Source organism: Agelaius phoeniceus, chromosome 32 (assembly GCF_051311805.1).
Source record: "Agelaius phoeniceus isolate bAgePho1 chromosome 32, bAgePho1.hap1, whole genome shotgun sequence".
Taxonomy (NCBI): Eukaryota; Metazoa; Chordata; class Aves; order Passeriformes; family Icteridae; genus Agelaius; species Agelaius phoeniceus.
Window position 1 is genome coordinate 691,930 of NC_135296.1, and position 22,249 is coordinate 714,178.

Consider the following 22,249-nt stretch of genomic DNA (forward strand, 5'->3'; position numbering starts at 1 on the left):
TTCCCACCCCAAATCCCACTTCTCCCACCCAAAATCTCCTCTCTCAGCCCCAAATCCCACTTTTCCCCCCCAAAAAATTCCCATTTTTTCCACCGATAATTTCCATTTTCCCACCAAAAACTCCCATTTCCCCCCAAAATTCCCAATTTTCAACCCAAAATTCTCATTTCCCACCGTAATTCTCATTTCCCACCCAAAATTCTCATTTCCTCCCCCAAATTCCCAATTTCCCACCCCCAAATCCCAAAATTCCCATTTTTCCACCCAAAATGCTGGGACAGGGGCGGTGCCAGAACCCAGAGCTTTATTGAACTGGGACCAACTGGAACCAACTGGGACCAACTGGGACCAACTGGAACCAACTGGGACCAACTGGGACCAACTGGGACCAAACTGGGACCAAACTGGGACCAACTGGGACCAACTGGGACCAACTGGGACCAACTGGGACCAACTGGGATCCGCTGGGGCCGGACTGGGAGCGGCTCAGTTGGTCGAGGGCCTGGGGGGAGGAAAAAGGGAGAAGTGAGAGAGGCCCAGGTGTGCCCCAGGTGTGCCCCAGGTGTGTCCTGGTGTAATCCAGCTGTGCCCAGGTGTGCCCCAGGTGTGTCCCAGGTGTGTCCCAGGTGTGCCCAGGTGTCCCCAGGTGTGTCCCAGGTGTGCCCAGGTGTGCCCCAGGTGTCCCCAGGTGTGCCCCAGGTGTGCCCAAGTGAATGCCCAGGTGTGCCCCAGGTGTGTCCCCGGTGTGCCCAGGTGTGCCCAGGTGCCCCAGGTATCCCCAGCTGTCCCCAGGTGTCCCCAGATGCGCTCCCAGGTGTCCCCAGCTGTGTCCAGGTGTCCCCCAGGTGTCCCAGGTGTGTCCCAGGTGTCCCCAGGTGTGTCCCAGGTGTCCCAGGTGTGTCCCCAGCTGTCCCCAGATGAGCTCCCAGGTGTCCCCAGCTGTCCCCCCATGTGTCCCCAGGTCTGTCCCAGGTGTGTCCCCAGCTGTCCCCAGGTATGTCCCAGGTGTCCCCAGGTGTATTCACTTTGCCCACTCCACGTTCAGGATCAGGTGGTGTGACCACCCCCCCAGGTGTCCCCAGGTGTGTCCCCAGGTGTCCCCAGGTGTGTCCCCAGGTGTGTCCCCAGGTGAGCTCCCAGGTGTCCCCAGGTGTGTCCCCAGGTGTGTCCCCATGTCCCCCCAGCTGTCCCCAGGTGTGTCCCCAGGTGTGTCCCAGGTGTACTCACTTTGCCCACTCCACGTTCAGGATCAGGTGGCTGTGACCCCCCCCCCCAGATGAATGCCCAGGTGTGTCCCCAGGTGCGTCCCAGGTGTCCCCAGCTGTGTCCCCAGGTGCCTTAGGTGTACCCAGGTCTGTTCCCAGGTGTGTCATGGTGTCCCCAGCTGCCCCAGGTGTGTTCCCAGGTGTCCCCAGGTGCCCCCCAGGTGTCCCCACTTTGCCCACTCCACGTTCAGGATCAGGTGGCTGTGACCCCCCCCCAGATGAATGCCCAGGTGTGTCCCCAGGTGTGTCCCAGGTGTCCCCAGCTGTGTCCCCAGGTGTGTCCCCAGGTGCCCCAGGTGTACCCAGGTCTGTTCCCAGGTGTGTCATGGTGTCCCCAGCTGCCCCAGGTGTGTTCCCAGGTGTCCCCAGGTGCCCCCCAGGTGTCCCCACTTTGCCCACTCCACGTTCAGGATCAGGTGGTGTGATCCCCCCAGATGAATCCCCAGGTATGTCCCAGGTGTCCCCAGATGAGTTCCCAGGTGTCCCCAGGTGTGGCCCCAGGTGTGTCCCCAGGTATGTCCCAGGTGTCCCCAGGTATGTCCCAGGTGTCCCCAGGTGTACTCACTTTGCCCACTCCACGTTCAGGATCAGGTGGTGTGATCCCCCCAGATGAATGCCCAGGTGTGTCCCCAGCTGTCCCCAGATGAGCTCCCAGCTGTCCCCAGGTGTGTCCCCAGCTGTCCCCAGGTGTACCCACTTTGCCCACTCCACATTGAGGATCAGGTGGCTGTGACACCATAGACCCCCCAGGTGTGTCCCCAGGTGTGTCCCCAGGTGTCCCCAGGTGTGTCCCCAGGTGTACCCACTTTGCCCACTCCACATTCAGGATCAGGTGGTGTGACCCCCCCAGATGAATGCCCAGGTGTCCCCAGGTGTGTCCCAGGTGCCCCAGCTGTCCCCAGGTGCCCCAGGTGTCCCCAGGTGTCCCCAGGTGTCCCCACCTTGCCCACTCCACGTTCAGGATCAGGTGGTGTGACCCCCCCCCCAGGTGTCCCCAGGTGTGTCCCCATGTCCCCCCAGGTGTCCCAGGTGTCCCCAGGTGTACTCACTTTGCCCACTCCACGTTCAGGATCAGGTGGTGTGACCCCCCCCCAGGTGTCCCCAGGTGTCCCCAGGTGTCCCAGGTGTCCCCATGTCCCCCCAGGTGTCCCAGGTGTCCCCAGGTGTACTCACTTTGCCCACTCCACGTTCAGGATCAGGTGGTGTGACCCCCCCCCAGGTGTCCCCAGGTGTCCCCAGGTGCCCCAGCTGTCCCCAGGTACCCCAGGTCCCCCAGGTGTCCCCATGTGTCCCCAGGTGTCCCCCCAGGTGTACCCACTTTGCCCACTCCACATTGAGGATCAGGTGGGTGTGACACCATAGATGCCCCCAGGTGTGTCCCCAGGTGTCCCCAGGTGTGTCCCCAGGTGTGTCCCCAGGTGTGTCCCCAGGTGTACTCACTTTGCCCACTCCACGTTCAGGATCAGGTGGCTGTGACCCCCCCAGATGAATGCCCAGGTGTGTCCCCAGGTGCCCCAGGTATGTCCCAGGTGTCCCCAGATGAGTTCCCAGGTGTCCCCAGGTGTGTCCCCAGGTGTGTCCCCAGGTATGTCCCAGGTGTCCCCAGGTGTACTCACTTTGCCCACTCCACATTCAGGATCAGGTGGTGTGACCCCCCCAGATGAATGCCCAGGTGTCCCCAGCTGTGTCCCAGGTGCCCCAGCTGTCCCCAGCTGTCCCCAGGTGTGCCATGGTGTCCCCAGGTGCCCCAGGTGTCCCCAGGTGTGTCCCCAGGTGCCCCAGGTGTACCCAGGTCTGTCCCCAGGTGTGTCATGGTGTCCCCAGCTGCCCCAGGTGTGTCCCCAGGTGTGTCCCCAGGTGCCCCAGGTGTGTCCCCAGGTGGGTCCCCAGCTGTCCCCAGGTGCCCCAGGTGTACTCACTTTGCCCACTCCACGTTCAGGATCAGGTGGTCGTAGCCGAAGCCGGACACGCCCGCGATGGCTCTGGCCGCGTCCTCGCGCCGGTGGAAGCTGATGAAGGCGAAGCCCTGGGGGACACACCTGGCTCAGCACACCTGGCTCAGCACAGCTGGGCACAGCTGGGCACACCTGGCTCAGCACACCTGGCTCAGCACAGCTGGGCACACCTGGCTCAGCACACCTGGCTCAGCACAGCTCAGCACACCTGGCTCAGCACACCTGGCTCAGCACAGCTGGCTCAGCACACCTGGCTCAGCACAGCTCAGCACACCTGGCTCAGCACAGCTGGCTCAGCACACCTGGCTCAGCACAGCTCAGCACACCTGGCTGGGCACACCTGGGCACAGCTGGGCACAGCTGGGCGGGGCCGCCCGGCCCCAGGTGACGGTGCCCACCTTGGACTGGCCCGTGGTCTTGTCCTTGGCCAGGTAGATGCGGGAGATGGAGCCGAAGGGGCGGAACAGCTCCTGCAGGTCGGTCTCGCGCGTGTCCTCCGACAGGTTGGTGACGCGGATGGTGGCGTTGTCATCGGCTGGGGACAGGTGGGGAGGGCCTCAGGTGAGCGCCAGGGGCACTCCCGGGGGCCACAGGTGTGGGGTTTGTCCCCTCAGGTGTCCCCAAAAGCTGCCCCAGGTACCCCCAGGTGGATCCCAGCTGTCCCCAGGTGTGATTCTTCTCCCCCAGGTGAATCCCAGCTGTCCCCAGGTACCCCCAGGTGTGTCCCAGCTGTCCCCAGGTGTGATTCTTCTCCCCCAGGTGCATCCCAGATGTCCCCAGAGCCCCCCAGGTGTGTCCCAGGTATCCCCAGGTGCATCCCAGGTATCCCCAAAAGCCCCCCAGCTGTGTCCCAGCTATCCCCAGAGCCCCCCAGGTGTGTCCCAGGTATCCCCAGGTGAATCCCAGGTGTCCCCAGGTGTGTGTTCCAGCCCCCCAGGTGTCCCCAGGTGTGTCCCAGGTGTCCCCAGGTGTGTTCCTGTCCCCCAGGTGTCCCCAGGTGAATCCCAGGTGTCCCCAGGTGTGTTCCCCAGCCCCCCAGGTGTCCCCAGGTGTGTCCCAGGTGCCCCCCAGGTGCCCCCCAGGTGTGTCCCAGGTGTCCCCAGGTGTGTGTTCCAGCCCCCCAGGTGTGTTCCAGCCCCCCAGGTGTCCCCAGGTGTGTGTTCCAGCCCCCCAGGTGTCCCCAGGTGTGTTCCCCAGGTGTCCCCAGGTGTGTGTTCCAGCCCCCCAGGTGTCCCCAGGTGTGTCCCAGGTGTCCCCAGGTGTGTTCCTGTCCCCCAGGTGTCCCCAGGTGAATCCCAGGTGTCCCCAGGTGTGTTCCCCAGCCCCCCAGGTGTCCCCAGGTGTGTCCCAGGTGCCCCCCAGGTGCCCCCCAGGTGTGTCCCAGGTGTCCCCAGGTGTGTGTTCCAGCCCCCCAGGTGTGTTCCAGCCCCCCAGGTGTCCCCAGGTGTGTGTTCCAGCCCCCCAGGTGTCCCCAGGTGTGTTCCCCAGGTGTCCCCAGGTGTGTTCCCCAGCCCCCCAGGTGTCCCCAGGTGTATGTTCCAGCCCCCCAGGTGTCCCCAGGTGTGTTCCCCAGCCCCCCAGGTGTGTCCCAGGTGTCCCCAGGTGTGTCCCAGGTGTCCCAGGTGTCCCCAGGTGTCCCCACCTCTGCGGTTGGGCTGCATGGACTCCCCGCGCCGGCTGGCGCCGTCCCTCAGGCTGGGCGGGACGTACTTGCCCGTCTTGCTCACCTGGGCGGCCACCGGCTCCGGCTCTGCAGGGGACAGGTGAGGGGACAGTGGGGACAGGTAAGGAGACAGTGGGGACAGGTAAGGGGACAGTGGGGACAGGTAAAGGGACAGGTAAAGGGACAGGTAAAGGGACAGGTAAGGGGACAGGTGGGGACAGGTAAAGGGACAGGTAAAGGGACAGGTAAGGGGACAGGTAAGGGGACAGTGGGGACAGGTAAAGGGACAGGTGGGGGACAGTGGGGACAGGTAAAGGGACAGGTAAAGGGACAGGTGGGGACAGGTGGGGGACAGGTGGGGACAGGTAAAGGGACAGGTGGGACAGGTAAGGGGACAGGTAAAGGGACAGGTGGGGACAGGTAAGGGGACAGGTGGGACAGGTAAAGGGACAGGTGGGGACAGGTAAGGGGACAGGTGGGGACAGGTGGGACAGGTAAAGGGACAGGTGGGGACAGGTAAAGGGACAGGTAAAGGGACAGGTGGGGACAGGTAAAGGGACAGTGGGGACAGGTGAGGAACAATCCCAGCTGCTCCTTCTGCACGGGGCCACCACAACGGGGCCACCACGGTGACCTTTGGGGCTACGGAACCTCACAAAAATGGGAAAAAACCAGGGAAAAACCCAGGAAAAATCCCCAAAATTGCCCCAAAACCCCAGAATTTGGGATTTTTGGGGTCCCACCTGTGGGCAGCTTCTCCTTCTCCACCATGGAGAGCCCCAGCTGCTCCTTCTGCACGGGGCCACCACAACCACAACGGGGCCACCGTGGTGAAGTTTGGGGCTACGTAACCTCATAAAAATGGGAAAAAAACAGGGAAAAAACCAGGAAAAATCCCCAAAACCCCAGAATTCGGGATTTTTGGGGTCCCACCTCCGGGCAGCTTCTCCTTCTCGCCCGTGGACAGCCCCAGCTGCTCGGCCAGCTCCTTCTGCATGGGCCCCAGCGTGTCCTTGTAGGGGCAGCGCGTGGTCCAGTGGTCGCCCTTGCAGATGCGGCACGAGACGATCTTCTGGCCCTTGAGCTTGTTCATGGGGTCCTCCTCCTCCTGGCAGTTCAGGTCCTGCAAGGGGACACACCTGAGTGCACCTGGGGACACCTGAGATAGACCTGGGGACAGCTGGGGACACCTGGGACAGCTGGGGACATGTGGGGACAGCTACGGACACCTAGGGATGCACGTGGGTATGGGGCACACCTAGAGATGTTCATGGGGTCCTCCTCCTCCTGGCAGTTCAGGTCCTGCATGGGGACACACCTGAGTGCACCTGGGGACACCTGGGGACACCTGGGGACAGCTGAGATAGACCTGGGGACACCTGGGGACAGCTGGGGACACACGTGGCCATGGGGCACACCTAGAGATGCTCATGGGCTTTTTCCTCCTCCTGGCAGTTCAGGTCCTGCATGGGGACACACCTGAGCGCACCTGGGGACACCTGGGGACATTTCTGGAGCACACCTGGGCACACCTGAGGACATTTTTGGGGCACACCTGGGCACACCTGGGGACATTTTTGGGGCACACCTGGGCCCACCTGAGGACATTTTTTGGGGCACACCTGGGCCCACCTGGCCGTACCTCCTTGCTGGTGATGAAGGTCATGAAGACGTCGTCGCTCACGGTCGTCGTGGCCACGTTGGGCCCGGGGGCGTCGAACTCCGAATTCCCAAATTTCTTCCAGTTCTGAGGGAGGGAAAAATGGGAAAAGGAGCCTGAAAATCCTGGGAAATTCGGGAATTTTGGGATTCCAGCCCCGTTCCCATGGCGACACCTGAACCCTGGTTCCCATTCCCAGGTAAATCCCATTTTTCCCAACCTCATTTTTCCCATTCCCAATCCCACTTTTCCCAGGTCAATCAAATTTTCCCATTTTTCCCAATCCCATTCCCAGGTAAATCCCATTTTCCCCAGGTAAATCCCATTCCCAATCCCATTTTTCCCATTCCCAATCCCACTTTTCCCATTTTCCCAAATCCCATTTTTCCCAATCCCATTTTCCACAGGTAAATCCCATTTTTATCCCATTTTAATCCCCTTTTCCCCAATCCCATTTTCCCCATTTCCCAATCCCATTTTTCCCCATTTTCCCCATTCCCAATCCCATTTTCCCCATTCCCAATCCCATTTTAATCCCATTTTTTCCCCATTTTTCCCCATTTTCCCATTCCAAATTTGATTTTTCCCATTCCCAATCCCATTTTAATCCCATTTTTCATCCCATTTTTCCCATTCCCAATTTCATTTTTCCCATTCCCAATCCCATTTTTCCCATTCCCAATCCCATTTTTCCCATTTTAATCCCTTTTTTATCCCATTTTTCCCATTCCCAATCCCATTTTAATCCCATTTTTCTCCCATTTTTCCCTCACCTTGCGCCGGGCCACGGCCTTGGAGGCTTTGCGGGTCTCGATCCGGAACGTTCGGATGATCTGGGATGGGAAAAACGTGGGAATGAGGCTGGAAAACCCAAAAAATCCCAAATTTGGGGTCCACAGGTGACAGATCTGGGAATTCCTGGAATACCTGATCCCAAAAATCCCAAATTTCGGAACTCCTGGAGCACCTGAATCCCTAAAAAGCCAAATTTGGGGTCCAGAGGTGCCAAATTTGGGGTCCAGAGGTGCCAATTTTGAGGCTCAGGTGCCAAATTTGGGGCTCAGGTGTCAATTTTAGGGTCCAGAAGTTCCAAATTTGGGATCCAGAGGTGCCAATTTTGGGGCCCAGAGGTGCCAAATTTGGGATCCAGAGGTGCCAATTTTGAGGCTCAGGTGCCAAATTTGGGATTCAGGTGCCAATTTTGGGGTCCAGACGTGTCAAATTTGGGGCTCAGGCGTCAATTTTAGGGTCCAGAAGTGCCAAATTTGGGGGCTCAGGGTCAATTTTGGGGTCCAGAAGTTCCAAATTTGGGGTCCAGAGGTACCAATTTTGGGGTTCAGAGGTGCCCAATTTGAGGCTCAGGTGCCAAATTTGGGATTCAGGTGCCAATTTTGGGGTTCAGAAGTTCCAAATTTGGGGTCCAGAGGTGCCAATTTTGAGGCTCACGTGCCAAATTTGGGGTCCAGAGGTGCCAAATTTGGGGTCCAGAGGTGCCAATTTTAGGGTCCAGAAGTTCCACATTTGGGGTCCAGAGGTGCCAATTTTGGGGTCCAGATGTTCTAAATTTGGGGTCCAGAGGTGCCAAATTTGAGTTCAGAAGTTCCAAATTTGGGGCTCAGAGGTGCCGAATTTGGAGGCTCAGGTGCCAAATTTGGAGCTCAGGTGTCAATTTTAGGGTCCAGAAGTTCCAAATTTGGGGCTCAGAGTAGCCAATTTTGGAGCTCAGGTGTCAAATTTGGGGGCTCAGGTGCCAAATTTGGGGCTCAGTGTCAATTTTGGGGTCCAGAGGTGCCGAATTTGGGGCTCAGGTGCCAATTTCAGGGCTCCAAGGTGCCCCCCGTGCCCACCTTGACCTTGCGCCCGTCCTCCTCCTCACGGTACTCGGTGATGGTTTTGATGTTGCCATTGACGACCTCCTTGGGGGAGGGGAGGGGACCTGGGGACAGCGACAGGTGAGGCCCAGGTGTCCCCAGGTGTGTCCCCAGGTGTGTTCCAGGTCTGTCACTCCCCTCCCCAGGTGTCCCCAGGTGTGTCCCCAGGTGTGTCCCTCCCCCCACAGGTGTCCCCTCATGTCCCCAGGTTGTCACTCCCCTCCCCAGGTGTGTCCCAGGTATGTCCCAGGTGTCCCCCCAGGTGTGTCCCCACCTGTCCCAGGTGTCCCCCCAGGTGTCCCCAGGTGTCCCCCCAGGTGTCCCCTCTCACCTCCCTTGAGCAGCTCGGCCTCAGCGCTGGAGGGGCCTCCCAGGACCCCGGGCAGGGGCAGATCCTTGAGGAGCTCAGAGGTGATGACCTTGTCTGGGACAGACAGACAGACGGACACCTGCACTCAGGGAACCTCACCTGGGCCACCTGGGGTCAGGTAACCCTCAGGTGTGACACCAATGACAGATGTCACAGGTGTGACACCAATGACAGATGTCACAGGTGTGACAGGTCCCACAGGTGTGACACCAATGACAGGTCCCACAGGCGTGACACCAATGACAGGTGTCACAGGTGTGACAGGTGGCACCAATGACAGGTCCCACAGGTGTGACACCAATGACAGGTCCCATAGGTGTGACAGGTCCCACAGGCGTGACACCAATGACAGGTGTCACAGGTGTGACAGGTGGCACCAATGACAGGTGTCACAGGTGTGACAGGTACCACAGATGCCACCCCTGCCAGGTGCTCCAAGTGCCACAGATGCCACCCCTGATGGTGTCCCAGGTGCCACCCCCCCCAGGTGTCCCAGGTGTGACAGGTGCCACCCCCCATGTGTCCCGCTGTCACTCACCATCCTCTCCTCCCTCCTCCTCCACCTGGTCAGCCCAGCTGGGCTTGGAGCTGTGGGGACACAACGGCCTCAGGTGTCCCTGTCCCCTCCTGTCCCACCCGGTGCCACCCCCAGGGTCCCTCCTGTCCCTCCCCACCCCTCCCTTCCCCTCACAGCCACGGCCCCGCCCGAACCTCCCCGGGACCCCAACCGGGACCTGGGGAACCCCAACCGGGACCTCGGGGACCCCAGCTGGGCCTGACCAGGCCTCACAGCCGGGACCTCCCGAGCGGGCCCCGCCAGGCCCCGAGCCCGCCGTGACCCCGGTCCCGGTTCCTGTTCCCGGTTCCCAATCCCGTTCCCGGTTCCAGGCCCCAAACCCGGTTCCCGATCTCCGGCCCCGTTCCCGGTTCCCAATCCCGGTCCCGATTCCCGTTCCCGGTCCCCTCACACGGCCACAGGCCTGACGCCGCCGCCGCCGCTCCCGATCCACCTCGGAACCCCATGCCGGCCTCAATCCCGGTTCCCGTTTCCAACCCCGCTCCCGGTTCCCGATCCCAATCCCGGTCCCGCTCCCGGTTCCCGTTCCCGGTCCCCTCACACAGCCGCAGGCCCGACGCCGGCGCCGCCGCTCCCGATCCACCTCACAACCGCTCTCCAACCTCAATCCCGGTTCCCGGCCCCAATCCCGGTTCCCGATCCCGGTTCCCATTCCCGGTTCCCGATCCCGGTTCCCGATCCCGCCCTCACTCGTAGTCCCCGGTCGGCATCGCCTCCGCCGCCCTCACGCCGCCACACCGGAAAGGCCGCCCGCCACTTCCGGTCCGTGGGCGTCACTTCCGGCGGGGGGGAAGGCGGGAAGCGCCGCGCGGGGCATGGCGGGAAGCGGTTGCTAAGCAACGCCGCCATGGGGATTGCGGCCTACTCGTAGCGCGGCGCAGAGAATTTGTTTTTAATTGTTTATAACTTATAGGCGCGATTTATTTGAAGAAATATTACAACATATAAAAACTACATAAAGTATCGAGTGGCACCTTGTACAAAGCGGCCGCGGGGGGTTGGGTACAATGCGATAAAAACGGGGGAGAGGGGCCGGGCCCTGAAGGGAGGTTGGAGCAGCACAGAGAGCATGGAGGGAGGGGAATTAAAAAAAAAAATTATAAAATAAACAAAAGGCAAAGTGGGGAAATAAAAAAGGCTTTGAAAAGATGGAGAAAAGACAGAAAAAATGCAGAGAAAGGAAAAAAAAAACGAGGGAAAGGAGGGGGGAAATTGAAAAATGAAAGGGAAAATAACGGGTTAAAAGAGGAAAAAGGGGGAAAAAAGGAAGGGATATAAAGAAGGGGGAAATTATAAAATGAGGGGGGAAAAGGAGAAAAAATAGAAAAATAAAGAAGGAAAAGCTGAAAAAAGGGAGAAAAAAGGGGGAAAAGCAAAATAAAAGAAGGAAAAGGAAAAAAGAAAAAAGGGGGAAAAGAAAAAAGGGAAAAAAGAAAAAAGAGGGAAAGAAAAGAATGAAAAAGAGAAATAAAAGAAGGAAAAGGGGAAAAAAAGAAGAAAAGGGGGGGAAAAGGGGAATAAAAAAGGGAGAATAAAAAGAAAAAGGGAATAAAAAGAAAAAAGGGGGGAAAAGAAAAAAGGGAGAGAAAAAGAAAAAAAGATAAATAAAAGAAGGAAAAAGGGAAATAAAAGAAGGAAAGGGGGGAAAATAAAAGAAAAAAAAGAGAAAATAAGGAAAAGAAAAGGGAAAAAAGAAAAAAATGGGGAAAAAAGAGAAATAAAAAGAAAGAGGAATAAAAAGGAAAATAAAATTTAAAAAAGGCAGAAAAGGCCAATTAAAGGCGAGGCTGAGGCGCCGCAGCCCCGGGTGAGCCCGGCCCCCCCGCCCCTCCCCCCCCCCCAGCTCCGCTCCCGGCTCAGGCAGCGCCGGACGGGGACGGGACCGGGACAGCGACAGCGGCAGCCAGGGGACCTGCGGGACAATGGGGACAGTGAGGGGACAATGGGGACAGTGAGGGGACAATGAGCGGATGGTGGGGACAGCCAGGGGACCTGCGGGACAATGGGACAGTGAGGGGACAGTGGGGACCTACGGGACAATGGGACAGTGAGGGGACAATGGGGACAGCGGGGACAATGAGGGGACAGTGGGGACAGGCAGGGGACCTGCGGGACAATGGGACAGTGAGGGGACAATGGGGACAGCCAGGGGACCTGCGGGACAGTGGGGACAGGCAGGGGACAATGGGGACCTGCGGGACAATGGGACAGTGAGGGGACAATGGGGACAATGGGACAGCCAGGGGACCTGCGGGACAGTGGGGACAGTGAGGGGACAGTGGGGACAGTGAGGGGACAATGGGGACAGTGAGGGGACAGTGGGGACCTGCGGGACAATGGGGACAGTGAGGGGACAGTGGGGACAGTGAGGGGACCTGCGGGACAATGGGACAGTGAGGGGACAATGGGGACAGTGGGGACAATGAGGGGACAGTGGGGACCTGCGGGACAGTGGTGACAATGAGGGGACAGTGGGGACCTGCGGGACAATGGGGACACTGAGGGGACAGTGGGGACAGTGAGGGGACAATGGGGACAGCCAGGGGACCTGTGGGACAATGGGACAGTGAGGGGACAGTGGGGACAATGGGGACAGTGAGGGGACAATGGGGACAGTGGGGACAGTGAGGGGACAATGGGGACAGTGAGGGGACCTGCAGGACAATGGGGACAGTGAGGGGACAGTGGGGACAATGGGGACAGTGAGGGGACAATGGGGACAGCCAGGGGACCTGCGGGACAATGGGGACAGTGAGGGGACAATGGGGACAGCCAGGGGACCTGTGGGACAATGGGACAGTGAGGGGACAGTGGGGACAGCCAGGGGACCTGTGGGACAATGGGACAGTGAGGGGACAGTGGGGACAGTGGGGACCTACAGGACAATGGGGACAGTGGGGACAATGGGGATCTGCGGGACAATGGGACAGTGAGGGGACAGTGGGGACCTGCGGGACAATGGGGACAGTGAGGGGACAGTGGGGACAATGGGGACAATGGGGACAGTGAGGGGACAGTGGGGACAATGGGGACAGCCAGGGGACCTGCGGGACAATGGGGACAGTGAGGGGACAATGGGGACAGTGGGGACAATGAGGGGACAGTAGGGACCTGCGGGACAATGGGGACACTGAGGGGACAGTGGGGACAGTGAGGGGACAATGGGGACAGGCAGGGCCCTGCAGGGACCTGCGGGGTAACGGGGGCGGTGACAGGGAGGGGACAGGGAGGGGACAGGGAGGGGACACCGTGGTGACACCCTGGGGACACGTTGGGCATACTGTGGGGACATGTGGGGACACTGTGGGTGACACCATGGGGACACCATGGGGACACCGTGGGGACACCATGGGGACACTGGGGGGTCACTCACCGGCCGTGTCCTGGCGCAGCTTGGCCACAACGCAGGCCTTGATCTCCAGCCCGATGGCCTTGGCCAGGGGAGGGGGCACCGCGTTACCAACCTGGGGACAGACGGACAGACAGACATGGGACAGGGACACAGGGACAGGGGACAGACAGATGGACAGGGGAGGGGGCACCGCGTTACCAACCTGGGGACAGACGGACAGACAGACATGGGACAGGGACAGGGGGACAGGGGACAGACAGGGGGACAGGGCAGGGGCACCGCGTTACCAACCTGGGGACAGACGGACAGACGGACATGGGACAGGGACAGAGGGACAGGGGGATAGGGGACAGAGGGACAGGGGACAAAAGGATGATGGGACAATGGGGACAATGGACAGTGGGACAAGGGACAATGGGCATGGGACAAGGGGACAAGGGGACAATGGGACAATGGGACAAGAGGACAAAGAGAAAATGGACAATGGACAAAGGGACAAGGGGACAAGAGAACAGTGGGACAATGGACAAGGGGACAAAGGGACAATGGACAAAGGGACAAGAGAACAGTGGGACAATGGACAAGGGGACAAAGGGACAATGGGCATAGGACAAGAGGACAATGGGACAAGAGGACATGGGGGTGGTGACACTGCAGGGACAAAGGGACAATGGACAAGAGAACAAGAGGACATGGGGGTGGTGACAGGGTGGTGACACTGCAGGGACAAAGGGACAATGGACAAGAGGACAATGGGGACAACGGGGACACGGGGACAGCAGCTGGTGGCACGCACCTGTCTGTGCTTGTCCAGGATGTTGCCGAAGAGCCGGAAGGTGTCGGGGAAGCCCTGGGAGCGCGCGCACTCCCGCACGCTGACCACGCGGTGCTGCTCGGGGTGCAGCACCCGGCCCTGCCACGGACACCAGAGAATGTCAGATCTGACTGGGGCCCACCAGAGAACGTCAGATCCGACTGGGGACCACCAGAGAACGTCACACCCAGCGTGGGGGACACCAGAGAACGTCAGATCCGACTGGGGACCACCAGAGTGGGGGACACCAGAGAACGTCAGATCCGACTGGGGACCACCAGAGAATGTCACACCCAACGTGGGGGACACCAGAGAATGTCAGATCCAACTGGGGACCACCAGAGAACGTCACACCCAACATGGGGACCACCAGAGAACGTCAGATCCGACTGGGGACCACCAGAGAATGTCACACCCAACATGGGGACCACCAGAGAACATCACACCCAACATGGGGGACATTGGTGACCATCACACCCAACGTGGGGGACATTGGTGACCATCAAATCTAACGTGGGGGCCACCAGAGAACATCACACCCAACATGGTGGACATTGGTGACCATCACACCCAACGTGGTGGACCTTGGTGACCATCAAACCCAACCGTTGGGACATGGTGGCTACTAGAGACCAACATGGCGGACATTGGCGATCATCACACCCAACATGGGGACCACCACAGACCATCAGATCCAACGTGGTGGACATTGGAGACCATCACACCCAACGTGGGGGCCACCACAGACCATCAGATCCAATGTGGGGACCACCAGAGAACATCAGATCCAACATGGGGGACAACAGACACTGTCACACCCAGTGTGGGGGCCACCAAAGACCATCACACCCAACATGGTGGACATTGGAGACCATCACACCCAACCACTGGGCCAACAATCACCACTGGCCACCATCAAGGGTTGGGACATGGTGGCCACTGGAGACCATCAAACCCAACCACTGGGCCACCAATGACCATGGACACCCCCACCAAGCCCACCCAAGGTCTCGGCCCACAGTGACCACGGACACCCCCAGGAGGCCCCGCCGCCGGTGGTGCCCGCGGTGTCCCCACCTGCTTGCCCATGGGCTCGGGGTTGGTGACGGTGGTGCTGAAGAAGCCGTCCCACTCGAGGCGCCCGTAGAGCCCGGCCCAGTGGTTGTGGCGGTTGCCGGTGTGCGGGAGGCACCATGGGATGAGCGTGTTGAACTGCCGGTCGGCCGGGTCGCACGGCTTCCCTGGGAGACACCGAGAAACCCAACCGTGGGACAACCCCGCACGGGCCACCGGCAGGGGCTGGGACGGGGCGGCCGCTGGACACCACCACCAAGCCCACCCAGCAGTTGGGCCATTGACCATTGGCCACCAGCAAGGGTTGGACACTGGACACCACCACCAAGCCCACCCAACAGTTGGGCCATTGACCATTGGCCACCGGCAGGGGCTGGACATTGGACACCACCACCAACCCCACCCAACAGTTGGGCCAATGACCATTGGCCACCAGCAAGGGCTGGACACTGGACACCACCACCAAGCCCACCCAACAGTTGGGCCAATGACCATTGGCCACCAGCAGGGGCTGGACATTGGACACCACCACCAAGCCCACCCAGCTGTTGGACCATGGGAACCTTCAAGGGCTGGACACTGGACACCACCACCAAGCCCACCCAACAGTTGGGCCAATGACCATTGGCCACCAGCAAGGGCTGGACACTGGACACCACCACCAAGCCCACCCAACAGTTGGGCCATTGACCATTGGCCACCAGCAGGGGCTGGGACGGGGCGGCCGCTGGACACCACCACCAAGCCCACCCAACTGTTGGGCCAATGACCATTGGCCACCGGCAAGGGCTGGACATTGGACACCACCACCAACCCCACCCAAGGGCTGGGACAGTGATGACCACTGGGAACCTTCAAGGGTTGGACATTGGACACCACCAACCCCACCCAACTGTTGAAACAATGATGGCCACTGGGAACCTTCAAGGGTTGGACATTGGACACCAACACCAAGCCCACCCAACAGTTGGGCCATTGACCATTGGCCACCAGCAGGGGCTGGACATTGGACACCACCACCAACCCCACCCAACAGTTGGGCCATTGACCATTGGCCACCGGCAAGGGCTGGGACGGGGCGGCCGCTGGACACCACCACCAAGCCCACCCAAGGGCTGGGACAGCGATGGCCACTGGGAACCTTCAAGGGTTGGACATTGGACACCACCACCAACCCCACCCAAGGGCTGGGACAACGATGACCATTGGCCACCATCAAGGGTTGGGACATGGTGGCCACTGGAGACCACCAAACCCAACCAATGGGACATGGTGGCCATTGGTCACTACCACCAAGCCCACCCAACTACTGGGACAATGACCATTGGGAACCTTCAAGGGTTGGACATTGGACACCACCACCAACCCCACCCAAGTGCTGGGACAATGACCACTGGACACCATGACCAACCCCACCCACCTATTGGGCCAATGACCATTGGGAACCTTCAAGGGTTGGACATTGGACACCACCACCAACCCCACCCAAGGGCTGGGACAACCATCATGGCCACCATCAAGGGTTGGGTGGTTGGACATTGGTGACCACCACCAAGCCCACCCAACTGTTGGAACAACCATCATTGGCCACCATCAAGGGTTGGGACATGGTGGCCACTGGAGACCATCAAACCCAACCACTGAGCCAACGATGACCACTGGACACCATGACCAACCCCACCCAACTATTGGGCCAATGACCATTGGGAACCTTCAAGGGTTGGACATCGCTCACCCCCACCAACCCCACCCAAGGGCTGGGCCAACGATGACCACTGGACACCATGACCAACCCCACCCAAGGGCTGGGCCAACGATGACCACTGGACACCATGACCAACCCCACCCAAGGGCTGGGACAACGATGACCACTGGACACCATGACCAACCCCACCCAAGGGCCGGGACAATGACCATTGGGAACCTTCAAGGCTTGGACATCGCTCACCCCCACCAACCAAAAAAACCCCAAACTTTGGGGAAAAAGACCCCTCCTAGCCCAGGTGAGGACGTGATTACGGAGTCCCACCACGCACCTTCGGCGCAGGAGCAGACGCCGCGCAGGGCGCCGGAGCTGCTGCGGCCGTTCTTGCGCTCGTGGTGGGTGTAGCGCAGCTTCCTGGTGCTGGTGCCGTCCGAGAGCCGCACCTCGATGTTGGGCAGGTCCCGCCAGTCGGAGCCGGGCGCCAGCGGGATGTGCCGCATCCGCGCCGCCACCAGCGCGCTCATGTCCTGCCGGGGGGGACGGTGGGCATCAATGGGGGACGTTGGGCATCATTGGGGGATGGTGGGCATCAGTGGGGGATGGTGGGCATCATTGGGGGATGGTGGGCATCAGTGGGGGGACGTTGGGCATCATTGGGGGATGTTGGGCATCACTGGGGGATGGTGGGCACCAACAGGTGACGTTGGGCACCAATGGGGGACGTTGGGCACCATTGGGGGATGTTGGGCATCAATGGGGAACGTTAGGCATCAGTGGGGGATGTTGGGCATCACTGGGGGACGTTGGGCATCAATGGGGGACGTTGGGCATCAATGGTGGACGTGGGGCATCAATGGTGGACGTGGGGCATCAATGGGGGACATTGGGCATCAATGGGGGACGTTGGGCATCAATGGCGGACGTTGGGCATCAATGGGGGACGTTGGGCACCAGTGGGTGACGTTGGGCATCAATGGGGGACGTTGGACACCACTGGGGGATGTTGGGCACCACCAGTGGTTGTTGGGCACCATTCCACCATTCCCAGCACCTCCACCATTCCCAACATCTCCACCAGTTCCCACCATCTCCACCATTCCCAACACCTCCACCATTCCCAACATCTCCACCATTCCCAGCACCTCCACCATTCCCAGCACCTCCACCATTCCCAGCACCTCCACCATTCCCAGCATCTCCACCATTCCCACCATCTCCACCATTCCCAGCACCTCCACCATTTCCAACATCTCCACCATTCCCACCACCATTCCCACAGTTCCCCATCCCGATTTTGGGCACGGCCACCCCAGGAAGCCGCGGGGCTGCTCCGGCGGGACCTGGTGGATCCCGTTCCCACCATTCCCACCATTTCCACCATTCCCACCTTGCAGATGTGATCCCTGAGGATGGGCTGGTACTGGGAGCCGCGGATCTGGCGCTGGAACCACGACTGGGGCTCGCCGTTGTAGGAGATCTCCAGCGCCGAGGCGCCGTTCCGGATCTCCGGCAGGTCCGACATCGTGTCCCGCACCGTGATGGTGCGGAACGGGCCCGAGTACGTCCTGGGGGGCACGGAATCTCCAGCTTGGAACCCCCAACTTGGAACTCCCAACTCAAAATTCCCAACTCGGAACCCCCAACTCGGAACTCCCAACTTGGAACCCACAACTTGGAACCCCCAACTCGGAATTCCCAGCTTGGAACCCCCAGCTCGGAACCCCCAACTTGGAACCCCCAACTCGGAACCCCCAACTCGGAACCCCCAACTCGGAACTCCCAACTCGGAACCCCCAACTCGGAACTCCCAACTTGGAACCCACAACTCGGAATCCCCAACTCGGAACCCCCAATTCAAAATTCCCAACTTGGAACCCACAACTCGGAACCCCCAACTCGGAATCCCCAACTCGGAACCCCCAACTCGGAATCCCCAACTCAGAACCCCCAACTTGGAATTCCCAATTTGGAACCCCCAACTCGAATCCCCAACTCGGAACCCCCAACTCGGAATCCCCAACTCGGAACTCCCAACTCAGAATCCCCAACTCGGAACTCCCAACTCTGAATCCCCAGCTTGGAACCCCCAGCTCAGAATCCCCAACTCGGAACTCCCAACTCAGAATTCCCAACTTGGATTTCCCAACTCAGAATTCCTGACCTGGAGCTCCCAGCTTGGATATCCCAGCTCACAATTCCCAGCTCACAATTCCCAACTTGGATTTCCCGACTTGGAGCTCCCAATTCAGAACTCCCAAGCTGGAGCTCCCAACTCAGATTTCCCAGCTCAGAATTCCCAACTTGGAGCTCCCAGCTTGGAATTCCCAACTCGGAATTCCCAACTTGGAACTCCCAACTCAGAATTCCCAAAACCGGAATTCCCAGCTCAGGATCCCCAATCCCCAACACAGAATCCCCAATCCCCAAGTGCCAAATCCCCAACATCAAATCCCCAAGTGCCAAATTCCCAACACCGGAATTCCCAATTCCCAACACAGAATCCCGAATTCCCAAGTGCCAAATCCCCAACATCGAATCCCAAAGTGCCGAATTCCCAAACCGGAATTCCCAACTCAGAATCCCCAATTCCCAAGTGCCGAAACCCCAACGTCGAATCCCAAAGTGCCAAATTCCCAACTCAGAATCCCCAGTTCCCAACTCAGAATCCCCAGTTCCCAAGTGCTGAATCCCCAACATCAAATCCTAAAGTGCTGAATTCCCAAACTGGAATTCCCAACTCAGAATTCCCCATTCCCAACACAGAATCCCCAAGTGCCAAATTCCCAACACCGGAATCCCCAAGTGCCAAATTCCCAAACTGGAATTCCCAACTCAGAATCCCCAGTTCCCAACACAGAATCCCCAGTTCCCAAGTGCTGAATTCCCAACACAGAATCCCGAATTCCCAAGTGCCAAATCCCCAACATCGAATCCCAAAGTGCCGAATTCCCAAACCGGAATTCCCAACTCAGAATCCCCAATTTCCAAGTGCCGAATCCCCAACATCGAATCCCAAAGTGCCGAATTCCCAACACAGAATCCCCAGTTCCCAACACAGAATCCCCAATTCCCAAGTGCCAAATCCCCAACATCAAATCCCCAAGTGCCAAATTCCCAACACCGGAATTCCCAACTCAGAATCCCCAATTCCCAAGTGCCGAAACCCCAACGTCGAATCCCAAAGTGCCAAATTCCCAACTCAGAATCCCCAGTTCCCAACTCAGAATCCCCAGTTCCCAAGTGCCAAATCCCCAACATCGAATCCCCAAGTGCCAAATTCCCAAACTGGAATTCCCAACTCAGAATTCCCAAGTGCCGAAACCCCAACGTCGAATCCCAAAGTGCCAAATTCCCAACACAGAATCCCCAGTTCCCAACTCAGAATCCCCAATTCCCAAGTGCCAAATCCCCAACATCAAATCCCAAAGTGCCAAATTCCCAACTCAGAATCCCCAATTCCCAAGTGCCGAAACCCCAACATCGAATCCCAAAGTGCCAAATTCCCAAACTGGAATTCCCAACTCAGAATTCCCCATTCCCAACACAGAATCCCCAAGTGCCAAATTCCCAACACCGGAATCCCAAAGTGCCAAATTCCCAAACTGGAATTCCCAACTCAGAATCCCCAGTTCCCAACACAGAATCCCCAATTCTCAAGTGCTGAATTCCCAACACAGGAATTCCCAACACAGAATTCCCAATTCTCAAGTGCCAAATCCCCAACATCGAATCCCAAAGTGCCGAATTCCCAAACCGGAATTCCCAACTCAGAATCCCCATTTCCCAAGTGCCGAAACCCCAACGTCGAATCCCAAAGTGCCAAATTCCCAACTCAGAATCCCCAGTTCCCAACACAGAATCCCCAATCCCCAAGTGCCAAATCCCCAACATCAAATCCCCAAGTGCCAAATTCCCAACACCGGAATTCCCAACTCAGAATTCCCCATTCCCAACATCGAATCCCCAAGTGCCAAATTCCCAACACCGGAATCCCCAAGTGCCGAATTCCCAAACTGGAATTCCCAACTCAGAATCCCCAATTCCCAAGTGCCAAATCCCCAACATCGAATCCCAAAGTGCCAAATTCCCAACTCAGAATCCCCAATTCCCAACTCAAAATCCCCAGTTCCCAAGTGCCAAATCCCCAACATCAAATCCTAAAGTGCTGAATTCCCAAACTGGAATTCCCAACTCAGAATTCCCCATTCCCAACACAGAATCCCCAAGTGCCAAATTCCCAACACCGGAATCCCCAAGTGCCAAATTCCCAAACTGGAATTCCCAACTCAGAATCCCCAGTTCCCAACACAGAATTCCCAGTTCCCAAGTGCTGAATTCCCAACACAGGAATTCCCAACACAGAATTCCCAATTCTCAAGTGCCAAATCCCCAACATCGAATCCCAAAGTGCTGAATTCCCAAACTGGAATTCCCAACTCAGAATCCCCAATTCCCAAGTGCCAAATTCCCAACATCAAATCCCAAAGTGCCAAATTCCCAACTCAGAATCCCCAATTCCCAAGTGCCGAAACCCCAACATCGAATCCCAAAGTGCCGAATTCCCAACTCAGAATCCCCAGTTCCCAACACAGAATCCCCAGTTCCCAAGTGCCGAATCCCCAACACTGGAATTCCCATCGGGTTCCCGGTGTTTCCCGGTGTTTCCCGGTGTTTGTTCCCCGGCGTCCCCGGGCTCCCACCCACCGGGTGATGTTGCTGACGAATTTCTTGTCGTCCACCACGACGCTGAGCTGGCAGGCGCGGGGGGCGAACACGTGCAGGGGCTCGGGGAACATGGGCAGCTTCTCGCCCGGCGCCGCCGCCAGCACGATGGCACGGCGCCGTGTCTGCGCCACGCCGTACTGCCCGGCCTGAGGGGACAAAGGGGACACTGCTGTCACCATGGGGACACTGAGACAGGGCCACCCCAGGGGACGATGGCGCGGCGCCGCGTCTGCGCCACGCCGTACTGCCCGGCCTGAGGGGACAAACCCAGTGTCACCGAGAGGGGACACAGCCAGGGCCACCCCATTGTCACCATGGGGACACCGAGCCTGAGGGGCCACCCAAGGGACGATGGCACGGCGCCGCGTCTGCGCCACGCCGTACTGCCCGGCCTGAGGGGACAACCCCATTGTCACCATGGGGACACCGAGCCTGAGGGGCCACCCCATTGTCACCAAGAGGGGACACAGCCAGGGCCACCCCAAGGGACGATGGCACGGCGCCGCGTCTGCGCCACGCCGTACTGCCCGGCCTGAGGGGACAACCCCATTGTCACCATGGGGACACCGAGCCTGAGGGGCCACCCCATTGTCACCAAGAGGGGACACAGCCAGGGCCACCCCAAGGGACGATGGCACGGCGCCGCGTCTGCGCCACGCCGTACTGCCCGGCCTGAGGGGACAAAGGGGACACTGCTGTCACGATGGGGACACAGAGACAGGGCCACCCCAAGGGACGATGGCACGGCGCCGCGTCTGCGCCACGCCGTACTGCCCGGCCTGAGGGGACAAACCCAGTGTCACCATGGGGACACCGAGCCTGAGGGGACACCCCAGGGACACAGAGCCAGGGCCACCCCAAGGGACGATGGCACGGCACCGCATCTGCGCCACGCCGTACTGCCCGGCCTGAGGGGACAAACCCATTGTCACCAAGAGGGGACACAGCCAGGGCCACCCCATTGTCACCATGGGGACACCGAGCCTGAGGGGCCACCCCAGGGACACAGAGCCAGGGCCACCCCAAGGGACGATGGCACGGTGCCGCGTCTGCGCCACGCCGTACTGCCCGGCCTGAGGGGACAAACCCATTGTCACCAAGAGGGGACACAGCCAGGGCCACCCCATTGTCACCATGGGGACACCGAGCCTGAGGGGCCACCCCAAGGGACGATGGCACGGCGCCGCGTCTGCGCCACGCCGTACTGCCCGGCCTGAG

The 22,249-nt window shown here is 59.3% G+C and overlaps 2 protein-coding genes across 8 annotated transcripts in view; both read right to left on the reverse strand.

The window, feature by feature from the left end:
- Positions 1 to 287: 287 nt before the first annotated feature.
- EIF3G (eukaryotic translation initiation factor 3 subunit G) lies at positions 288 to 10,149 on the reverse strand. 7 transcript variants are annotated; one of them, XM_077192390.1, is made up of 12 exons: positions 10,052 to 10,149; positions 9,323 to 9,372; positions 8,746 to 8,838; positions 8,391 to 8,479; positions 7,317 to 7,376; positions 6,526 to 6,630; positions 5,817 to 6,006; positions 4,863 to 4,970; positions 3,619 to 3,755; positions 3,185 to 3,291; positions 456 to 502; positions 288 to 404 (listed from the first exon to the last, which is right to left on the reverse strand). In XM_077192390.1, exons 1-11 carry the CDS (start codon positions 10,069 to 10,071, stop codon positions 487 to 489), a joined length of 975 nt encoding a protein of 324 aa, XP_077048505.1. In that variant the 5' UTR covers positions 10,072 to 10,149; the 3' UTR covers positions 288 to 404; positions 456 to 486. The 7 variants fall into 7 exon arrangements, with proteins under 7 accessions (XP_077048505.1, XP_077048504.1, XP_077048503.1 ...); XM_077192389.1 differs by having other exon boundaries at positions 288 to 361; positions 443 to 502; XM_077192388.1 differs by having other exon boundaries at positions 288 to 402; positions 443 to 502.
- Positions 10,150 to 10,293: 144 nt separating this feature from the next.
- Positions 10,294 to 22,249, reverse strand: part of DNMT1 (DNA methyltransferase 1) — a 44,242-nt gene continuing 32,286 nt past the window's right edge. Inside the window, 7 exon segments of the mRNA XM_077192347.1 lie at positions 10,294 to 11,273; positions 12,735 to 12,825; positions 13,510 to 13,626; positions 14,605 to 14,768; positions 16,638 to 16,833; positions 17,694 to 17,871; positions 21,011 to 21,177. Coding sequence (XP_077048462.1) covers positions 11,218 to 11,273; positions 12,735 to 12,825; positions 13,510 to 13,626; positions 14,605 to 14,768; positions 16,638 to 16,833; positions 17,694 to 17,871; positions 21,011 to 21,177 — 969 coding nt within the window. The 3' untranslated portion in view covers positions 10,294 to 11,217.